General features: G+C 41.3%; 1 protein-coding gene across 2 annotated transcripts in view; it reads right to left on the reverse strand.

The window, feature by feature from the left end:
* Positions 1-20,815, reverse strand: part of ppp1r37 (protein phosphatase 1, regulatory subunit 37) — a 52,578-nt gene that overhangs the window by 22,446 nt on the left and 9,317 nt on the right. For both annotated transcript variants that reach the window (XM_030443930.1, XM_030443940.1), the window contains exon 2: positions 5,517-5,614. In XM_030443930.1, coding sequence (XP_030299790.1) covers positions 5,517-5,614 — 98 coding nt within the window. The remainder of the gene's footprint in view (positions 1-5,516; positions 5,615-20,815) is intronic.

Genomic DNA, 20,815 nt, shown 5'->3' on the forward strand with positions numbered 1-20,815 from the left:
GGAATGACTTTATCAGTGTGAATACCTCTCTGGCAGAGCTGGTAGAACCCAAAAATAGTGCATGACGCACAATGTGCCTCTGCACGAGTGCTTGTATGGGTGTGAGTGTGCATGTGTCTATGTGTTGTGGGTGGACTACATCAAGCTGCTGATTCCCTTTCTGATCTTGTTCGTTAATTCTGTGATTCAACGTGCTGTACCTCTGTTGCCTGTATGCCTTATCAGCCTGAAGTCTAAGAGGAAATATGATGTCTTTGTTTCTAATCAAAATGGACAGGTGGAGCTACAAGGAACAAGAGGCTGTTGCATCCTCAATAAAAATGAAAATATGTCTGTGCTTAAATGGCATTAAACAAGTAAGGCCCCTTCCCAATAAACGTATTGCCTCTTCCACTTAGCCTATCCCCTCCATTTTGTGTGTTCACATCTAGGGGGTTAGGGTGTCCCGATGCTTGTAGGGATAGAGGGGTAGAGCACAATGTTAAGACTACATGGCCCTAAAATGAGGGTTTTTTAGAGGCACACTTCAAACCGAGGGTTATGAGAGCTCTGATGTTTTAATGCATCAAGGTCCTTTTCTTTACATAAAGCATAAAACAATCACTACTTGTCTGCTGATGTCTCGCAAGCTAACTAGCTAGCTGGCTAATGTTACATTATTATAGCTGATTTGTAGTAGACAGTTACGCATTTTGAAGTATTTCAATGTTATATTCTCCGAATCTGATGTCATATGATGCCTGAAATTTAACTCAAGTCCAGCCGTGAAGTGGCTGCACTTTGTTCCATTCCTCTAATATCAGTGCAGACTGGCAGGATAGGAGCACGGGTTGCTAATGTTAACCAATAAAGCACCGCTAGTGGCCAGGCAAAGAACCAGTGTTCTTTCTTATTTGATGACTTGACTGATAGTGTTAAGTTGTGTTTGCCTTATGAGTGTCCATTCTTTTCTATCTCCATCAGATAAATGGCATCTTTATTCCAGATATACCAAACCAGTCCAGAAAGAGTAAGTTTCTGCATAATCTGCTGAGTGAAATGTGAACCATGGCTGCTTGTGAGACATTGCATAATAGGGAACCACTTGTCCCTGAGGGGATCGCAGCAGCACAAATGTGACACAAGGATACCAAGTGTCCATGTCTTAAGCATCAGGTGGGAGTTACTGTACAGGGGGCATTCAACATGTAGCTGCTAAATAGTGACCTTTATAAACACACAGACACAAACAACTGGGCAGAAATGTACATAACCTGTAGGGCCCCTGGCAAGCTGCCACGTGTACAGTGCAGTTGAACTTAATAAAAGGAAGCATTTAGAGGGAAGGAGGAAAAAACAGTCAACGGTTGAGCTCCTCTCGCAAACCCCCCTTTCACTGATCAGCCATTTGGTCTGACTGGCCTGTTTATGTGGCTGGTTACTGCAAGGATGACTAAGCAGAAATGAGAGGGGGCGGTTGTGGACCAAAAGACTACAGAGGTAGAGGGGGATGGAGATCAGCCAGACATCGCATACATGAGGGTAAGACAAAAAGCAGAATATGATGGAGGGAAAAAGGTGAGACATCTCTGTGATGACCAGAAATCTCCCAGTGGAAATGTACCAAGACTGCAGGTCTAAATGAAGCACACAGCAGCAAGCTCAGCACAGAGACGTGCATTTCCACAAGTAGCTGAGATGTCAGCCCAGCTTCTTTTCTCTCAGCTGACTAGGCGTGTGGGGATTTCTTTGCAGAGTCTCTCGTATCACACATGTGTTCCCATCTGGGACTCAACATCATCACTCACACATGGAAACACACCTGCAGGTACAAATGTGCAAAGCTCCAGCGGAGAGGCCCAGTTAAGGGTTTATGAGTGTGTGCTGCAGCGACAGAACAAACAGGAGAAAGTGCTAATGTGTCCCTGCTGCAAAGGTTAACAACACCAACTCCTTCATCAGCCTCACTGGAGGGGAGTCAGTTTAGTTATGGGATGTTCCAAATAAATAGAAACAGAGAGACAGGCTCCCATTTGTTTGCAGACACACAGTATCAGTCATATAACATCAGCATAATACTTCTAGTAATGGCTAGGGCATTTATTCATTTTAACTGGCAAAAGACACATTTTCTGCTCCAATGTATCATTATGAAGTAAATGTTGATTGCACAATGTAGAGGATATAGAATATATAAACCATCAGCATTTACATTGGTTCCCTATAAACCTCACTATCATTATACATTCTTGTCTACCACCAGACACACAGTCAACCGGAAAAAAGGAAGATTAACGGGTGATCCATTTCTATTATAGACGATATGATTAAACAAACTCACGTTTTGTCCCGTGTTGCTGCTATTTGTGCAGAAAATTGATTAATTTGTCTTTGCAACAACAACAAAGATATCACTTGGAAATGCTAAGGGGGAATAGTTGTCTTTAGCAACTTGGGAGCTCGAGGTCACTATCTGTTATTTCTTTGACACAAATTCATTAAACTAGCGACACACCCATTTACTACCACAACATCCGTATCGGCTGATATTCACCTTGTTGACTGCTTTTGGCCGAATGACAAATAGGAGGACATCAACCAGAGGCAGTGGACGATGTTTATCTGATGTGTCACATTAATTTTACAGTGGCACAAACATGAGCTACTAGCTCATGACATCTCTGACATCAGTTTGTAAGGCAGTTTGTAGGGCTATGCAATTACTGAAAAATTCTTATCTTTTAGTAGGTGGTTGTACAATGGGCTAAAAAGGTGTCTGAGTCTGTTACTTTTCAAAAGAGAATAATTTTCATGTCAAATAAGGTCTTTTTCAAAGAAAAAGTTAAATAAAAGGCTTATTTTGTTTTATTTATTTTTGTTTGCCTGAAACAACTGAGGGGATATATCCACATGCAGTGGAAACAACTCCCACATGAGGATACATTTATGTTATCAAAATAACAATTGCAGTACAGATCAAGCATGTGCATCAATTCATGTATAAAAGGCACGAGAGCATCAGAAATATAAAAACAGCTCTGAGGCTCCCCCCTGGATTTGAGGAACTGTTTATGCAGAGGGATTATGGGACACATGACTGTGCTGGCTAACCTGCAAGAGACTGCATGAAAGACAAAAAAAAAAAAGACACGAAAGGCTCATCTGCCTGTTGGGAGTAACAACCACCCTTGCTGAAAGAGGAAAAAGGCCCGCCTCTACAGGATGCTATCATAGTGCTGGTTCAGAGTCAGGCCCTTCTGCATCACGTCGTGCCCTAAAACCACATTTACAGGCGTTTGAAGTGTTTTTCATCACCAGAAGAAAAGGTTTCGGATGTAATTCTTGGAGCTAAATTTTGTTTAACCTCATGAACAGGAACCTGCACAATTACAAAGAACTTTTGGGTGGGGTTACCAAGACTTCCTAGCCAGCTTGTCCTGCTACACAGCACAGTATTGCCACAACTGGACTTGTTTCTGTTAGTATAGATGTTTTATATAATTGAGATGTACGCATGTCGTCGTATGTACCCCTGCAGTTCTGAACTTGCACTGCATGCACCTGCTGCCTGCTCCATGTGATCAACTTTACTCAGTGTTTTGCATGTATGTAAAGTAAAATGTATGGTGGCTCTGCGTGCCGGGACATCGCACATTGTACTTCCTGGTTGCCATCCTGATGACCACGAATGAATGCACAGTCTAGCTTTCCACTCAAAGGGCAGAAAACTAGTCATGACAAATAAGCACCACGCCAGTACGTCTCTACTTATGTGCATTATGTACTTTCGAGCACATTACACTATGCTGTCGCAGCTTTTACCATTAAAAAGCAGGCGTTGGTGGCTTCATGAAAGCTATGTTTGTAGTGACAAGGACTGCAGTACTGGTGAATTGGCCACATCAAATTGGATTGAAAAAGGAGTAAAAAGCAGGAGCTCGGCAAGCCAAGGTTGTGATGGCTTTCTACTCTGCCAAGGGATTTAAGAGGGGATTATGACGTTCCACTAGAGGTGGCAAATAACATAATTTCAAGTAGAAACAGCCCTCCTCATTCATTACCTTTTCTCCAACATTGTTTCCAGCATTTAACCACTTCCTCGTTGGGTGAAAAGGATATTTTTCTTTCCCAACAGCAGGCAAATCAAGTTACACAACAGCCGAAGCAATGCAAGAGTAGTTACACCTAATGCAGTCTAACAAAAGAGCACTGTGTTAATTCACAACCCTCACGAAGGTTATAGTGGTCCGCTTTTTTTTTTCTTCAACTGTTGTATTGTTATATTAGAGGGTGCAGTATCTGGTGCTGTTGAATTATATTATGTTACACTGACACCAATTTATTTCAATGATGGTAGATAATAGGGGTGGAAAAAATAATCGATTCTTAGATGAATCGCGATTCTGTGTCCGATGGATGATTCTGAATCGATTCACAAATGTCAAAAATCGATTTTCTACATGTTAATTAACAACGTAATGTTGACGGAATGCAAGAGGCGGAACTCAGAAGTGCGGAAGTGCAGCGCCCGGACAGTTGACGGCGTGCGCACAACAAAAAACATGGGATGTGTCGTGAATGTCTGTATTCACAAACAACTCATGGGGGGAACGTCTGAGGCATTTGTTCACACCGAGCGGCTAGAGATCAGCGTGGAGACCGCTGTTGGCTGTTAGCTGATAGCTGTTAGCTGTGGCGTTGAGTGTGCAGCGTCCAGGTTAATTTGCGACACCTGTAACTAACTATCGGGTATTTCTGTCATTCCGCCGTGCATTCAAATGGCTACTTAAAGCCATCGTTCCCAGCCGCATACATCATTATTGAGCTGAATCCAAGTCGATGTGAAATCTGTACACTGTCAAACAGCCCGCACAGTATGTTGAAATCCAGCCCGAACTCAGCGTGAGGTCAGTCAGCTGTGGGAAAGTGTGCGATGTCCAGATTAACCTGTGATACAAACATCTGTATCGACCGTCGACCAGCTGCAGCTGTATTAATGTACTAGATGTATGCTGCTACAGGAACACTTTTCTTTTCCTTTTGGTTCTTTGCAAAGCTGGATGTTTGCTAGCAAATGTAACCTTCCAGTTGACTTCCCACATTTCTTTTATTTGTTTTATTAATTAAATATATTGGAAGTAAATTAAGTATGGATCATTACAAATACTTTGCTTTGAAAGTGCCAAGTAGTCACACAGTGAGAAAAAAGTAGGAAGTGATTAGCAAACTCAGATTTAATTTATTTTTTTTAAATCGTGCATGGAAATGTACATAAAAAACTTGCTGCATCGAGAATCGATTTAGAATTGAATCGTTGACCTCTGAATTCGGAATCGAATCGAATTGTGAGGTGCCAAGAGATTCCCACCCCTAGTAGATAAAGTCACTGAAATACCTCCTTGTTGTGTCAGACTGCATTGCTCTTAGCTAGGTGTATCTAATAAACTGATAATGTATGTTGTCAGTGTTAGAGCACTGTGCATCAGTGTCTGTGTGATTCATCTATTGATCTGCGTTTGTGTTGAGCTGAAACTCACCTGTATCTGTTTGAGCACTTTGGGAATGGGTTTACAGTTGAGTTTCTGACAGGCCTGTTTGTAGGAAGAGAGGATCTCCTCCACCGTCACATTTTGAGCTGCAAAATACAGAAAACAAGAAAGGTTAAGATTGCTTTTGTTGCCTTGTTTCTTTTGAGCACATCTTCCTACTAGCTGTTGTCACAATCTGCCAAATGTGAGGTACATAGCATCCCCACACACACGAAAAATACATCAAATACCTCCCAATCATGTTTGTTTCCACACATTCTTTAATATTGTCTGATGTTTTGACTCTGATTTCACATTGTTTATCATATTTGTATTTAATTTCTACATACAGCTGCACAGAGTACATGCAGAAGAATATAGTAATCCTATTAAACTCTGTGTGACAGTTTTCTGTTGATGGTGAGTGAGTGAGTAAGGAGGATTGTGACAGTATCTAAACAGCCTAAATTCCATCAACACTGAAGTTCAAATGTGATTTTTCCGACAAGCACCATTTGTAAAGTAAGCGAAGCATCTCAAATAGATCTTCCCTGTACCGATCTTACATATCAGCCAAAGATATCCCTTAAAAACTTGTGCAAATAACCAACATGATGAAATCTAGGACTGTGACCTGCTGGTGCATCTGCCTTGGGGAGTACTCTCTTGACAGAGAGGATCAGAAACTGTAACCCCTTTAAGGGCTCCCCTACTTAAGTCAGCAAAAAGGACGTATTGTTCTTGGTGAGTGTGTGGATCAGCCGCTGCTGCCTTCCCAGACTGTTGCGGGGGCTAACTCCAGTCAGATGACTGGGAAACATACAAACGCACTGTTCTGGCTGAGAGATTCTGCAGAGAGATGAAGTGAGGCACTTGGGCAAAGAAATGAAAATAATGACAGAAACTAAGAAAAAAAGAAATCAAATAAATTGCAGACGGGTGCAGGAATTCAGAAAGATCAGGACATAAAATTGGATAAAGACAAAAAATGTGAGATGCATTCTACCAGCTTTTGACTGATTTTAGACTGTGTGTAGGTTGTGTACAGACAGATAAATACATTTACAGTATGTAGTGAATGCTGATACAGTCAGAACCTGTGCCTACTATACTATATAACACATGAGACTGGTCTGTGTGTGTGTCTGTGTGCAAATCTGCCTGTGTGCTGCAGTCAGCATTTTCACCAAGGTGAGAATTTGTCTGCTTCACTTTCTAGTTGCCTCCATCTTTTCTCCCCATCGTCTCTGCCAGTGTCCCTCATCAGTTTAACTCAAGTTCATCTCCCTGCCATCTTTACAGGGTACTGGACTAACCAGCATTACTAAAATTTAAAAAATAATTATTATTTCATTATTGACCTCAGTAGGAGTACCAGCAACATGTAGTTTGGAAGTCTATAATTGCACAGGCAAAGGTCAGAATGATCATCCTGCTGGCAGGACAAAGATGACGTTTAAAAATCTACATGGGCAGCCATGCATGTCTGAACAACTGTGTGATTCACCATCTCAATGAAAGGTACAAATTCCAGACCATGGCTTAAAATACTACAAGAGACTGTGGTGAGTTTGAAGTAATGGTGTGTGTATGTGTGTGTGACACTAAATTAAAGAGCAAGTCAGTGAGTGCCACATGAATACAATGAAAGTGGCCACAACGCATCTTTCACTCATTTTCAGACCCATCCCAGACAGCCACTCAAATGGAGAGAGGGCTAGTGCATCTGGTGCATACTGAATGTACATGCACACTAGGGCTGCACGATTCTGGAAAAAATGTGAATCACGATTTATTTGCTTAAAATTGAGATCACGATTCTCTGGCACAATTTTTTCACAAAATGTTTATTGCACTGATGAGTAAAAAAACATTGTAGCATAGCAATGTTTTTTTTTTTTTTGTTCTGTTCAAGTTCAATCATTGGATGAGAAATTATTTTTACAAAAGAAAAAAAAAAATTGTCTCCAAGATGAGAGGGAATCCTTTAATCCCTCATGTTGTACAGTGTTTATTGGGGCCTTATCTTTGGCTAGGTGATATGTGATAGCTGCTTTGATCGGCTTTCTAAAACGGAGGCGTAATATTCATCGAGTAAACATGTGACGTGACATGAAGCCCAAAGTTGGGCTGGGAACAGTTGACAACAAATTTGTCTTCAAAATAAGAGCCTTACATTGTAGTTTAGAACTGGGTTCTTAGCGGGGGGCTTTTACTTTGAAAGTAGCGACCGTTCCTAGATTGTGGCTACAACAACAAGCTAACACAACCATACAGCTAGAGATCCAGGAGACGCTAGCATCTCCTGATCTCAGCGGCTGTCCAGTCGCTGATCTAGCAGGCGAGGCGGAAATGAGTGTACCCTCTGAGGCGGCAAATAGGCGGACCTAAACAGACTCTCTATTTGCCGCTCTCTGTCTAAAACCGCGGACCTAGCTGCCCAAAAGACGGGCAGATTGGCGGCTTGCTGCCCTGTCTAAAAACGGCTTCTCACTCACTCCTTCCAAACACTGAACTGCAGGCGGGCTTCCGCCACTGAATCCCGTGTTGTAAAGACGCTTTACCACAGGTTGTGGGCGGAGGCAGCGGCAGTGCTGCGTTTGGGGGCGCTTCGAAAAATCCGCGAGGAAAATAGCAGCATTTGTTTGTGATTCAGCTCGAGATATAAAATGCTTCAGAATCGCTATGTGTAGAAATAAGATCACGTGTATGTGTGAATCGAGATCGCGATTTTTTAACGATTTTTTGTGCAGCCCTAATGCACACACATATAAATGCACTAAAGCTGGTTAGATGAGGATATGCCGATTGCTAAGTCCAGTGACAATATATATTAATGTCCAAGTACGTTCAAAACAGATTTGTTGGAAGGTATGCAGTCACACTGTTCTGTCTGATAACATTCAATCATTGTGATATAGTGCACACAAACATTAGCCTAATTTCTCCACTTACAGTTATCCATAGATGGTCATATATTTACTTTGAATCAATTGTTGTCATATGAAAACATATGGCTGCTCCACAAGTCCCTGGACATCTGACAAGTGGGAAAGAAGAAGCAAAACTTAACTCAATGTGAGATAAAGGTATTTGTTGATGGGGTAGAGTCAACTTGCCGTTATGATGACTTGCAAAGTACAAGACAGTATGGTGTTTATGTTTAAACAAAAATATTTAACAATCTGTTTTGAATTCATATCCATTCTGGGGACCTTTTCCCATTTTCTGACAAACTTGAATGTTCAATTCCCTCTGCCATGCAGACCTCGTCACTGTTAATGCTGTGCTACCCCTGTGACACATGTTGCAGTTTTACAGAGGTTTACTCAAACCCCTCAAGTTCCACCCTTCACTCTCCAGACCCGTACAACCAGTAGGAATCACTTGTGCAGCAACAAACATTATAAACACTCTTCTGGCTTCCAACCTGTGAACACGGCCAATTTTGTGCGTTGACCATACAACCAAGCCAGTGGTTTTGCTACCGGGAAATGAACCCTGGGTTTCTTTGGTGGTAGATGGGAGCTTTGACTCTTGTCCAACCCACCACCGTTAAAAAATGCCCTCACACTAATTACTGCTGTAAGACGCAACCAAACAGAGTCCTAGTTGGTACAAGGATGGTTATTCATGACCTTCAAGTGTTCACTTCAGTCAAACCAATTTTCCCCCAAACCTCAGGTTTGCTCCCTCAAGAACATTTTTAACATTTTTCAATCAAAACTATGCAGTTTCACATAATTTGGACCAACACTATATTTGTATTCAAAAGCTAGAGCAGACAATAAATAACTAATTTACTTAATTTATTTCCTTTCACTCAGCGCCCACAGTGTAGTCCTAAAATTAAAAAAAAGCAGTGGTGATTTCATTCGTGAGCAAGCTTCCAAGGTTTCTTTAGTATTTTTTTTTTTTCAAAACCTTTTTATTTGCTTAACACAATTTGCAATTACAATAACACTGCATTTTCAAAACGGAAATAAAATGTTAAAAAAATTGATAAATAAATGAATGAATGAAACCTACTAAAGGTTTTTTTAGCAGGAACTCAGCTGTTATTAGGTGCAACTCAAATAATCGTACTATATAGTTGAGCTTTATCTAGAAAGTATGTGCACACAGAACTGTGGGTTAAACCTAAATGCCTCTGCTGCCAGTGTGTGGGAGCCTTGTAAATGTGTACAGTACAGTGTGTGCGTTCCAGTGTACACTGTGTCCTTGGAAAAGTGTTATTGTGCAGAGTCGCTGTGGAGCAAGTGTGTGTGTAAACACTTCCTGAGGGAAAGGTGGGGTTTAGGGGTGGGCGGCAGAGGTGGTGAGGGTCCCATGCTTACTACACAGTATTTTCACACATAGCTTATTAATTAAAAGAAGAAGAGGGGAGGTAAAATGGTGTCTGAGGGAAAAAAGAACATGTTGTAGTTGTTATAGTTGTGACTCTCCTCAACAGCAAAAAGACTAATGTAAGGAAGGTCAGATTGAACACTTATGAGTATGTGACAGTAGGAAATGGTGACAAAGAAAACCAGTAACTGAGAACAAGTAGTCAAGTCAAATGCTCAGTGTTCAACAGAATTCAGAGATGTGCGCTCCAGTTCTGCAGGATCATTAAGAGCTGAGCTACAGCTGTTGCCTGCTTTTCTGCTTGCTCTCTTTTTTTTATTGCACTCCCTCCAGTGCTGCTGGTACATGTAAGGAGGGAGTGGTGATGAGGAGGTACGCAGAAGAGGGGGAGAGGGAGGGGATAAACTGCTCCAAACAACATCTTCGAAAAATTAGGGTAAAAGGAAGTAGAGAGGTGATGATATGTTAAAAGAAGAGACAAGACCATTCAGCTAACACTGAACACTGAATATATCACTACCAGTGATACCCTTGATCGGAGAAGTCAGTCACCCCAGCATGGTCAGAGTTTAGCTGCAATTCTCACATTTTCACAGTCAACAAATTACATTTTATTTCATAAAAAAAAAAGACTGCATCATCCTAAGTTTGCCCCAAACCATCCCTACAATAGATGAAACCTGCCCTTCATGTTGGTCTGACAAAAGACATCTTAAAGGGCAAGGGCAGCTTCCTTAAAAAAACTAGATTCAGATTTTATGCGTGGAGGAGGACAGGAGAGGAGAAAGAGACACAAGAGTATAGAGAAGACATCATCTCTGCTTTGACTCAGTGAATCTGCTAATTAAATAACACAAACGAGCAGCATGCCCCTTTTCTCCTTGTTATGGTTGTTGGCCACCATCCACTGTGCACACACTAAATCACTTACTGCTGCCATCGCTGGGCAAAAAAAAAGGTGGACCCTGCTACAACAGCACCTAGCTTGCTGACTCAGATCAACAGAGGCAAAATTAGCACTGTGGACTTCATGGTTAGGAATGATGATGAGCTTTTGACTGACTTGCTGGTGCATAATGAGTTGCTATTTTTAACAATGTGATCGACAGCTGGCTGGAGTAACCAAACCATATACAAAATTATAAATATTGAAATGACTTAAATATGTGTAATTGCAAAAGAGGATTTGTGTGATGCCATTGTCTGTCATCAAACAGACTTTGATCATTATAACATCATATGTTAAAAATGGTGTCCCCCTCAGAGATGCCACGAGGCAGCTCTTACTTGTGATCTCTCAACTGTGCCATTGTTATTCAGATTTTCTTAGCTTAGTTTCCTCAGTTTAGCTGACTGACTTTGTTCCGAGGCTAAGCGCAGCCATGTTACAGACATGTGGTTTGTAGACAAAGACCCCTTTGCAGCACAGGGATGTATGTCGATGGTGAAGGAGGACAGTTTTCTTTGCTGGGTGAGATAATGGGAGGTTGCCTTCAGAGCTACAATGTCACCTTCAGTGGTGAGCTCGTGCGCTACTCCCGTCTTACGACGACACTGACGCCCACCCCCAAACAAGAATGTTATCATCCATCACAGTGTTTCACTGTGGACATCATTATATGCCAATATGGAGGACATCATCCAACTCTAGCGCAAAAAAAGAATTAAACTGATAAATATAATTCGATAACTGCTCTCTAACTATTTTTCTCATTGCCAACTGCTCCCCCTCAAGTTTTAGACAGAGCTGAAAACAGGCCAAAGGAAATCAATGCAATAAACTCTCTGTGGTCCCAGAATATCTAGCAGTCAATTTGGTATGATCTAGTCCCCCCATAACAAATATAACAAATTAAGAAGGAAACCAGATTTGCCTTTACAAAGTTGTTCAATAAACCTTCACTGTTCCCACTCTACCCTAACAAATTGTGGCTCTGTTGCATCTGTGCTGCAGTACACAGCCTGTTGGATTGGTATCTTGGGGCAAGGAAAAACTGTGAGGCAACAAGGGAGGTGTACCTGCCATAAATTATAAATCAATTACTTAAGCTGAGCAACCAGCCGAGCTGCAACAAGTACAGGCACATATGGTGAGAGGAGAAAGAGATCTGTATTTACAGTACTTTCTAAAGAAGGGTTTTTTTTTTTATGGTTAGGCATTGAATGTGAGCAGATGTTCAGTCAGCTAAGCCCACTGATTCCCCTCCACACCTTAATTGTCCTCGAGCCATAAAGCACAAGGTGAGGTCAAGGTTTTCAGTGAAAAATGTACACAACACACCTGAGGTAAGAATTAACCTCAATTCAAAGAAAATACCAAGACACCAACGTATGTGTGACAATTCAACTGTGAAAAGAAAATGTGCATGACAAATTACAGATTGTATCGATTATTTTCAAAACCAAACTGCTCGCCACCTAAGACTGTACATTCTGTCCAGTCAAATCAGCTTGTGATCGATCGATCAATGCACTTTCAAAAGGTTGAATTGTGCCATTTAAACTGATAGTATTGTGTCCTCTGTGGGCAACACCTTTCTGTACAATGCAATTCAATAAAGCATCCATCATTTTTTTCAACTGCTGCTCAACCTGTTTCAGAGTCATGTGTCAGGGAGCTGCAGCCAATCCCAGCATGCACTAGTCAATGCGAAGGGTTCCCTCTGAACAGGTCAAAAGTCTCCCAAGGTGCCAAAACACTCCATTAGAACTGCTTGTTGGATGACTGTAGTGATTTAAAATTCATAGACTTTTATTCTTTTTTATATTCATTTGAACCTACTGTAATCTATTTTGCCTTTTTGTAACAATGATATCCTTTAATTTTTTTAAAAGGTCTTATACAAATAAACTTGCCTTACCCAGTGGGGCCATCTAGAGTGCATCCTACAGGCAAAAGAATATATTATGTGGGTAACATCAAACAAACAGGTTCAGCAGCCCTGCACATATAAAGAAACCCCCATCTTGCCTGAACTTCTAATATCCACAGGTTGCCATCCCATTTCTTTGTTTCCCAGATGATGTGAATTTGTTCTGTGGAAAAATATCTTGATGGATCTCCTTGATGAGTGTAAAACAAAAGCTATGAAATAATTCCATCAAGCTGTTTCTTTTTAATTACTTTCAATGTTGCTACCTAATCACATGCTACCAATTCATCATGTCAACTCATCCTATCAATTGAACATTGTGTCATTTATTTTTCTTTTCAATTCATGCTACTATCAACTCACTTGCCTTGTTAGTCTGACAACTAATCAACAACCCATATTAAATTGAGCAGCTAAAAATAAAAGACTTCTCTCTTTTTAGCTGCACAACATCATAACATTGCAGTCAAAGCTTCTACCACCGCCCACAAAAGGTCAAAGCAGATCGACCCACAGAGAGTGCCCACAGTGTGAGCGTGGGCTTCACTACCAGACTCAGTTTGTGCTCATCTTGCTGGGACAAAGGAGTGGAGTGGCGTATGAATGCTCACTAAACATCACCACAAAAGCTGCTCTAATGTAAACATTTGTACGAAGAGGCAACCTTTTGAGGGTACTGCAAGAAGCTATTCATTGCATAAAAAAGCAGCATAAACAAGTAACAAAGTCAAATGTAAAGTTAGCACACAAATTGTGGCAAATCCAAGTGTTTTTATAACGGTTTAACAAGGGGCGGAAGTGGGGCTGTGGGGATTGTTTAAAAAAAAGAACCAAACATGTAAGGGCCCTACCTATTTTCTTAAGAAGTCCTTTGAAATGACTTGATGTTGTAGCCAAACCTTTAAGGCTTGTAAAAACCTGTGAGTCTCATCTTTCAAGGTGATAAAAAGGAGCTAACACGTCACGCAACTCGGAGCTGCTGTCATGTAAAGGTGCTGAATAAATGTAGAATTCCATCATCTAAGCACAAAAAACATCGAGCCCCAGCTCTGTACATTTGTACCACAAATTATGATGTCAGAGATGCTGTTTACTTCACAGTATGAAGGATAAGTAAAGAGTAAGGTTATCTGAATTGTTAAGATGGCATTCAAGTCAAGTCTGGCCCAATTTCCATATGTGTCAAAGTCTGTTTATCCTCCTTGGCCTTGCCATCTTTGCACCTTCCACACTCACTCATATTCTTTGTTGAGCTAATGAGAAACAAAGTGCAAATACGCAGCCTACAGGCGCTGTGCTTTCTCCTCTCACTCCAACACGGAGGAAACGAGCAAAGACAGTGCTTGCATGTGTGCAGAAGACGACACTAGCCCTTTTTACACAGCGTCTCCGCATCATCTCCGGAGCGGTGGTTCGCCAATTCTCCACTGATGGTGATTGACACAGAGCGAAGCATCTCCGCCTTCACGTGTGTAATTCACACAGAAAGCCGGCGCTGCGGCTCCTAAAGAGGCGTGACGGTACACGTCATGTTGATGACGTCGGTGTTCCCCCAGGTGTTCCCCCAGGTGTTCCCCCAGGTGTTCCCCCTGTTAATCCAAACCCGCGGACAGTTTATAATCATATGGATGCTGTTATAATGTGTAGTGATTGAGTTCCTGACCCACCGAACATCCTGGAAAGTGACGGAGTTAAGTTTTTCGCGCTAAATTACATAATTATACATAATCACCATCAGTAAACAGGACGCTGTCTGACTCTGTCACTCGCGGGGACGGAGGCTGTTTTCTGGGGGAAAGTTCCCTGAAGTCTCGGTCCGGAGAGCTGACGGTCGCGGCGATTTATTTTCGTCACAAACATTTAAAGTTTTTTGCCGGTGACAGACGCTGTTTTTTTAGCAGAAATGTGAGGAAGAGCTGGGATGACAGGCGGAGGACGGACAGGAGGACAGACGCTTCTCCACGTACAGCTTTGGTATTTGTTTTCCTCATATAAGTTGCCAAAGGCAGTTACAGTTACTACGTTACTTTTGTTTGGTCCTGTAACGTTGCTTTGTGGGACATTTCTCTGTATTTAGTTGAGTGAAGGACCTGTGTAGTTATCAGACTAGTCAGACTGACACGCCCTCGCTCCGCACCTCCGGATTATCCGTTCACACTGGGACAGCTCACCAATAATGCAGCCCTGATACTACCTCCAGAGGCGGATCAGTGTCGGAGCGAAATTTCCCCCCTCGCCGCATCTGAAACTTTCACAAAGGGGAGGGTGCGGAGAATTGGCGCAGGATCCCCGCATGCAAACGCAGTGTGAAAGAGGCGACTATTTGCCGAGACGGACAGACAACTGAGAGACTTGGCAGAAAGAGAGGATTCCATTGAAAATGTATGACTTGCATAATGTCTTGAATATTCCTGTTTGACTGCTCAGCACAGGTTTCACTAGCTAATAATTACTCAGCAAACTCTGTTCGTGAAAAGCTTAAGTGACTGGGAATGTGTTGAAGACTTTACCAGTCTCAGTGAAGCTACTGCAGATAAACACCTGCCTTGCTGTCTGCACACATCTGGAGCTGCACAAACAGTGAGGGTTTCAGCACAGAATAGTGGTCAGTTACATAACAACAAACTAAGAGAGAGGGCTGTGGTTGGACAAGGTAGTCAGCCTGTTGCCTGACCTAGTTTGCACTTGGACAAATTATTACGTAGCAGCTAATACTACCCTACAACAACTAACAACCAATCCTCTGAAAAGATTAGCACACTAAGAGGGGGAAAAGCTAAATTCTTGAATGACAGAAAGTGTAAGATCTATGGAAAGTGCTTGTCACCTTGGATTGATCATTTAGATGCCATTCATCAAGACAAAATGTCTGTAATGAAAGGTAATGACTGGAAAACCAGTGTTGACAGGTTACATGCTTTGAGAGGAAATGATTCCTTGCCAACACTTCAAAAGAGAAGCTCAGACAGAGAAGACTGGAACCAGAGCTATCAGCAACACATGGAGGCCATCTGACTGGCAGTGCTTAAGAGTTTGTGTTTCAGCTGATGGCAAACATCTTCAACAGTCTTTATGTGATTTATTTAAACCAGTCAAGTCTGCTTTTTGTTGCTGCCAGGTGAAGAACCTGCATATATAACTGTCAAAGTTTGCTTGTTCATTAGTTTGGCATTCATTATCAGCTAAATTAATATTTAAAATGGTTTCCTAAGCCTACAAATTAAGAAATGTAAACCCTTGAAGCCTTCAAACTAAGAGTATATTCATACTAGGGCCGCACGACATTGGAAAACTTTTACATGGCCGTATTTAAATATTTCTGTGATACATATTGTAATGTGAATTACTTGATTATAGGGATTTTGTGGAGGTGTGCATTTTTATCAAACAACCAACATAGGCCTGGCTTCATTTGTTAAATTGATCAAGAGTGATTGTCGTTTGCTGTGCATGCTGAGCCAGCATGTTACTCACAAGCAACAATATCCCATGTATTTAAGAACCCTAAAATCTGACTCATCCATGCTATATTAGACAGAGACCTCTTGTAGAATAGTCACGGTAAATGAGAAATGTGTATGTTTTCCTTTTGTATCAAGCAGCAAAAAACTTGTAGCATGGTGTGTTTGAGTCAATTTGCCTTTCTTGTCGTTGCACATTCTGAAATATGACTATTGAGCATGTGCAGATTGAGAAGTCGATCCTTAAATGATTTATTCATAATTCATACTCTTTTGGCTTAATTTGATAATGCATAATTTTTCTCTCTGTTTTGTACTTCTGTCCACACTATAAGCCTGTGTGTACCAAACTCAAAAATGGTGCTATTTGAACGTGTTCTGCAGAGTGGACAGATATTAAAACAAAGGCCCGCTGTTTTAGCTTGGAAGGAGAAAACTGAATCTTCGGAAATCAATGCCATAGAATCATCTATTAGTTTATCAGGTACACCGTGTTTAAACTAATTCAGTCTGATACAAAAGTCTCGCAATACATACTACCTGCATGAAGGTAGTGATGTTCAGAGAGTTATTTCTGTTAAGTATCCTTCCGTCATTGATATAAATGTGGTAGGAAATAACAACACGTCAGTATAACGCAATACAAGTCAAGTCATTTTAAAAGCAAGAAGGATGAACATTTGGCAGTTCTGGCTTCCTAAATGTAATGATTTGTTGCTCTTTGTTATTTATCATGGTAAAAGAAGAGTCTTTGTGTGTTGAACTATTGGTTAGACAAAAGAGGCAATGTGAAGACGTCACTTTGGGCTCCGGGAAACTTATGAGCATTTAGCACAATTTTGTACAATTTTGTGTGAAACTCAGTACAGGCAACCACAGAGTTTGGGAGGAGGTGGAGTGGAGGATAGAGACGAGGTTTAGTCATTGTCCAGTGTCTTTACGTAGGTCCATTCACAGGCTGCTTAAATAACAGGTGTGGATGCATGTCATTATCACACATAAAGGAGATTTTGTGAAAATCTGAGAATCATTAAAATTTTAAGTTGCCTGTTTGTTCACAAGACAACAGCAGTGTATGAAACACCATTCCAAGTCTTTTGGCAAACGTCCAGAGATAGATGTGAGTATGTTGGTGGTGGAACACAGAAGTGTTGCCAGCTCCTACTTAACATGCAAGTGCCAGTGTTCAAAATAACTGGTCTCCCAGTCTCTAGTCTTCTTTCCCTGCCATTTCACACTGCTGTGCTGTGGATGATGACAGCCACGTCATTCACACATGACAGCTGGCGGCCTGGATGGTCAGAGGTGGGGCAGAAAGGCGGGGACTGTGCTACTGCTGCTGTGTGCTTCTACCAGTCTGGATGACAAGAGGGAAGGAGTGGGATAAACACAAGGAGGAGAAAAATTTGCAAATTTTAGACTGGGGCTGTCTTCTGCTTTTGACAGATGAGCCCAAAAGGAATAAACTACTACCTAAACCCATTTAAATCATACCAGCAGAGATCTGCAAAAGGGCTGTGGGTCAAAAGTAAATAAAGTACATTTTATGGCTTTGACTGATGTGGAACAAGAAATGGCAAAACTCTGCAGGAGAGTAATTATGCAAACAACCTGGAATTGACTCCGAGTAGCTGCAGATGCGTGCATTTCAATAATTAAAGACAGCAGAGACAGCAGCTGAGGCAAATTCTAACAAAATTACAACACCTGCAACCTACAAAACACCATCATCCCACACAACACCAGCCCTGAACTGGCCTTCACATCACTGCACTCATACAACAACATAGACCTCCAGTATTTCAGGTTTGTTTGCACTTAACTGCGAACACAGCAACTACACCAGGACAGTGTTTTATATCACAACATACTGTCTCTGTGTTGACTTCATGCCTTTAGTGTTGTAAGACTTTATAATTGTGTATCAACAGTAATCTCTCTCACTCGGTATGATGAATTATGATGAAAAAGCAGAGCAGCCATTTTAAACGGTCTCCCACATGAAACCAGGCCTGCATCTGAGAGATAGAGAGAAAGCTGCCAGAGCAGATGGAGAGTGACACTGTGAGTGAACAACAGTTGTATACGCTATTTTTAAATGAGGGGGAATTTTGTGCAACGTGGACATGTAGGTAATATTTGTCACTTCCAGTTTGCTCAGGAGAGATTATGAAAGCAGACCATTCTGGTTTGATAGGGGTGGGAAACATTTTTGATTCTTTGATGCATCTTGATTCTCTCTAGAATGATTATGTCTCAATGCAGATAAGTAATAATTGGAATTTTAAAACTGAAATTAGTTAAACCGCGGCAACATCCAGTTCACATGCTGCAACATTCAGTTTAGCTGCTGCAGAGCGCTACAGAAAGTGCCTGCTGATTCTCTGCTGTACACGCATGTGCACCGAACACACATGTGCGAGTTGTTTATGTTTGAGTGGCGACAAATTGTCTGTAATGGCTAGCACCGAGCCTATAAGACCGGCACCGACTTCTTTGAAAGCTACTGTATGGCAGCATTTTGAATTCCATGAAGTCGAGGGGAGAATTGACAAGACCTACACAGTTTGTAAGGTGTGTGGAACTCAACTGAAATACTTCGGCAACACAACTAATTTGAGAAACCACCTTGTGTGTTACCACCCAGAGTTGGGAGAGAAGCAGCAACCTGTTGCAGATGCCAGCCAGAGAGCGATCGAGAAGGCGGTGGCACAGCTTCAACCGAACTCTGAGAGCGAAGCGGATTACCAAATCCATTGCAAGTTTTATTGCATTGGATTTAAGACCCTATTCTTTGTGGCCCATTACAAATCTTAACGGGCCACAAAGATTTTTTTCGATGACTCTGGACACATTTACACATAGCCGGGTATTTAGAGAAACAAATGTTCACCCCCCCCTCCGTTTTCACTAATAACATTGTGCACACAACATTGTTTTCAAAAAAGTTGTAATTTACATCAACCCGCATAAATACGCCGTTGAGCGCCATTATAACTATGCCAAACCTATGGGCGGCAGTGTAGGGAGAAGGATAAAGCCATGCAAGCCAATCAGAATCCTCAGAATTGACAACAACGAATAACACGAGCGACTTCCTGTTCCTTTCAAACAAACTGTAAACATAGGGCACTCACATGATGTTAAGCATTTTTTCTGACGCATAATGTGACATTTGAGAACCTAAAACCCTGTTTCTCACAGTTGACACGACAACACATAAACAGCGTAATCAGAAATCTCCACTTTGGCCAGAGTTTTTAGAAATAATCGTTTTCTGTGATAAAAACAGGGTTTTCATGTAAATGAGAGGCCCAACCGCAGGGAAATATCTGCGTCTTCCCTTGGTGTAAATGGGGCCTCAAAGGTCCATGTATTGAGGTCCGCCAGGCAACATGCAATAATATTGTAATATTCAAAACAAAATGTCCTTTTCAACAAAAATACGAACTGAAATAAAATGTCATTTCCATTTTGACATAAATTAAAATACATAGTTGAATATTTCCTCTTTTTGTTTGCCTTCAAACATCATGTCCATTATTTAAGTCATGCAAGTTTTATTATTTCTGCATCTGAGAATGCCTTCTTGTGCTTACCCAAAATCCACACCACTATAAGTGAGCACTCTGTTGCTTTTTGTTGTTGTGTCATAGATGTGACAAGAATTCTGCTTGCAGCTTGATATGAAGATTTCAGTGCATTTATTTTTGTTGTTCTCATCTCTGAATTTTGAGGAAATGTCTCCTCAAAATTCCTATGCTTCGTCTCATAATGCCGTTTCATATTGGAAATCTTCATCACAGCTATTGTCTCCTGGAATATTAAGCACATGGGTCTTGTGCTGGTTGGAGGGAGAATGAATGCAAATTTTTCAGTCCACTCTTCTTTGAATTGCCGATTTTCACTGTCCACTTTTCTTTTAGCAGCGAACTTGGAACACGCCATTTTCGTGCAATCTAGGCTCCTACAGCTGGAAAATGTCAATAGCGAACTGCTCTAAAAACGAAAGTGAAAGTTAAAAATTGCGCTGACAGCAGTGAGTGACCCAGCTTTCTGTGTATTGTTGGCATGGAGACAAGTCCCAGTATACACGTGCTGGCCCAACCAAAATACATAGAGAAGAAATAACACTTCGGGGGCCACAAACAGGAGGCTGGTGGGCCGGATGCAGCCCAGGGGCCGCCTATTGAGGACCACTGCTCTAGAGCCAAGATACAAAATACCATCTTAGCGTTACTTCACTGACACAGCCATACCAACGCTTTGCAGTGAAACTAAAACAGAAGTTTTGGACACTTTGATGAAAGCGGGTAGGTAAGTAGCCATGTTTTAGCATGAGAGCTGATACATTGGTACATAATGTTTTGAAATGCAAGCTGCATTGATTATTGCATTGAAAGCTTTTTTATTTTTACATAGACTGTCATATCTATTTGTGTCAAAGAAAAGCCTTTTTTATGAAATACAAAATAAAATATTAGAGAAGGTAATTAATCCGTTGATTTTTTTTAATGATCATCACAAAAGTAGGAAGTGATTAGCAAACTCTGAGTAGCAAACTCAGATTTAATTTTTATTATTATTTTTTCAAATCATGAATAGAAATGTACACCAAAAAAAATTG

This window comes from Sparus aurata, chromosome 2 (genome assembly GCF_900880675.1).
Source record: "Sparus aurata chromosome 2, fSpaAur1.1, whole genome shotgun sequence".
In the NCBI taxonomy this organism is placed as follows: domain Eukaryota; kingdom Metazoa; phylum Chordata; class Actinopteri; order Spariformes; family Sparidae; genus Sparus; species Sparus aurata.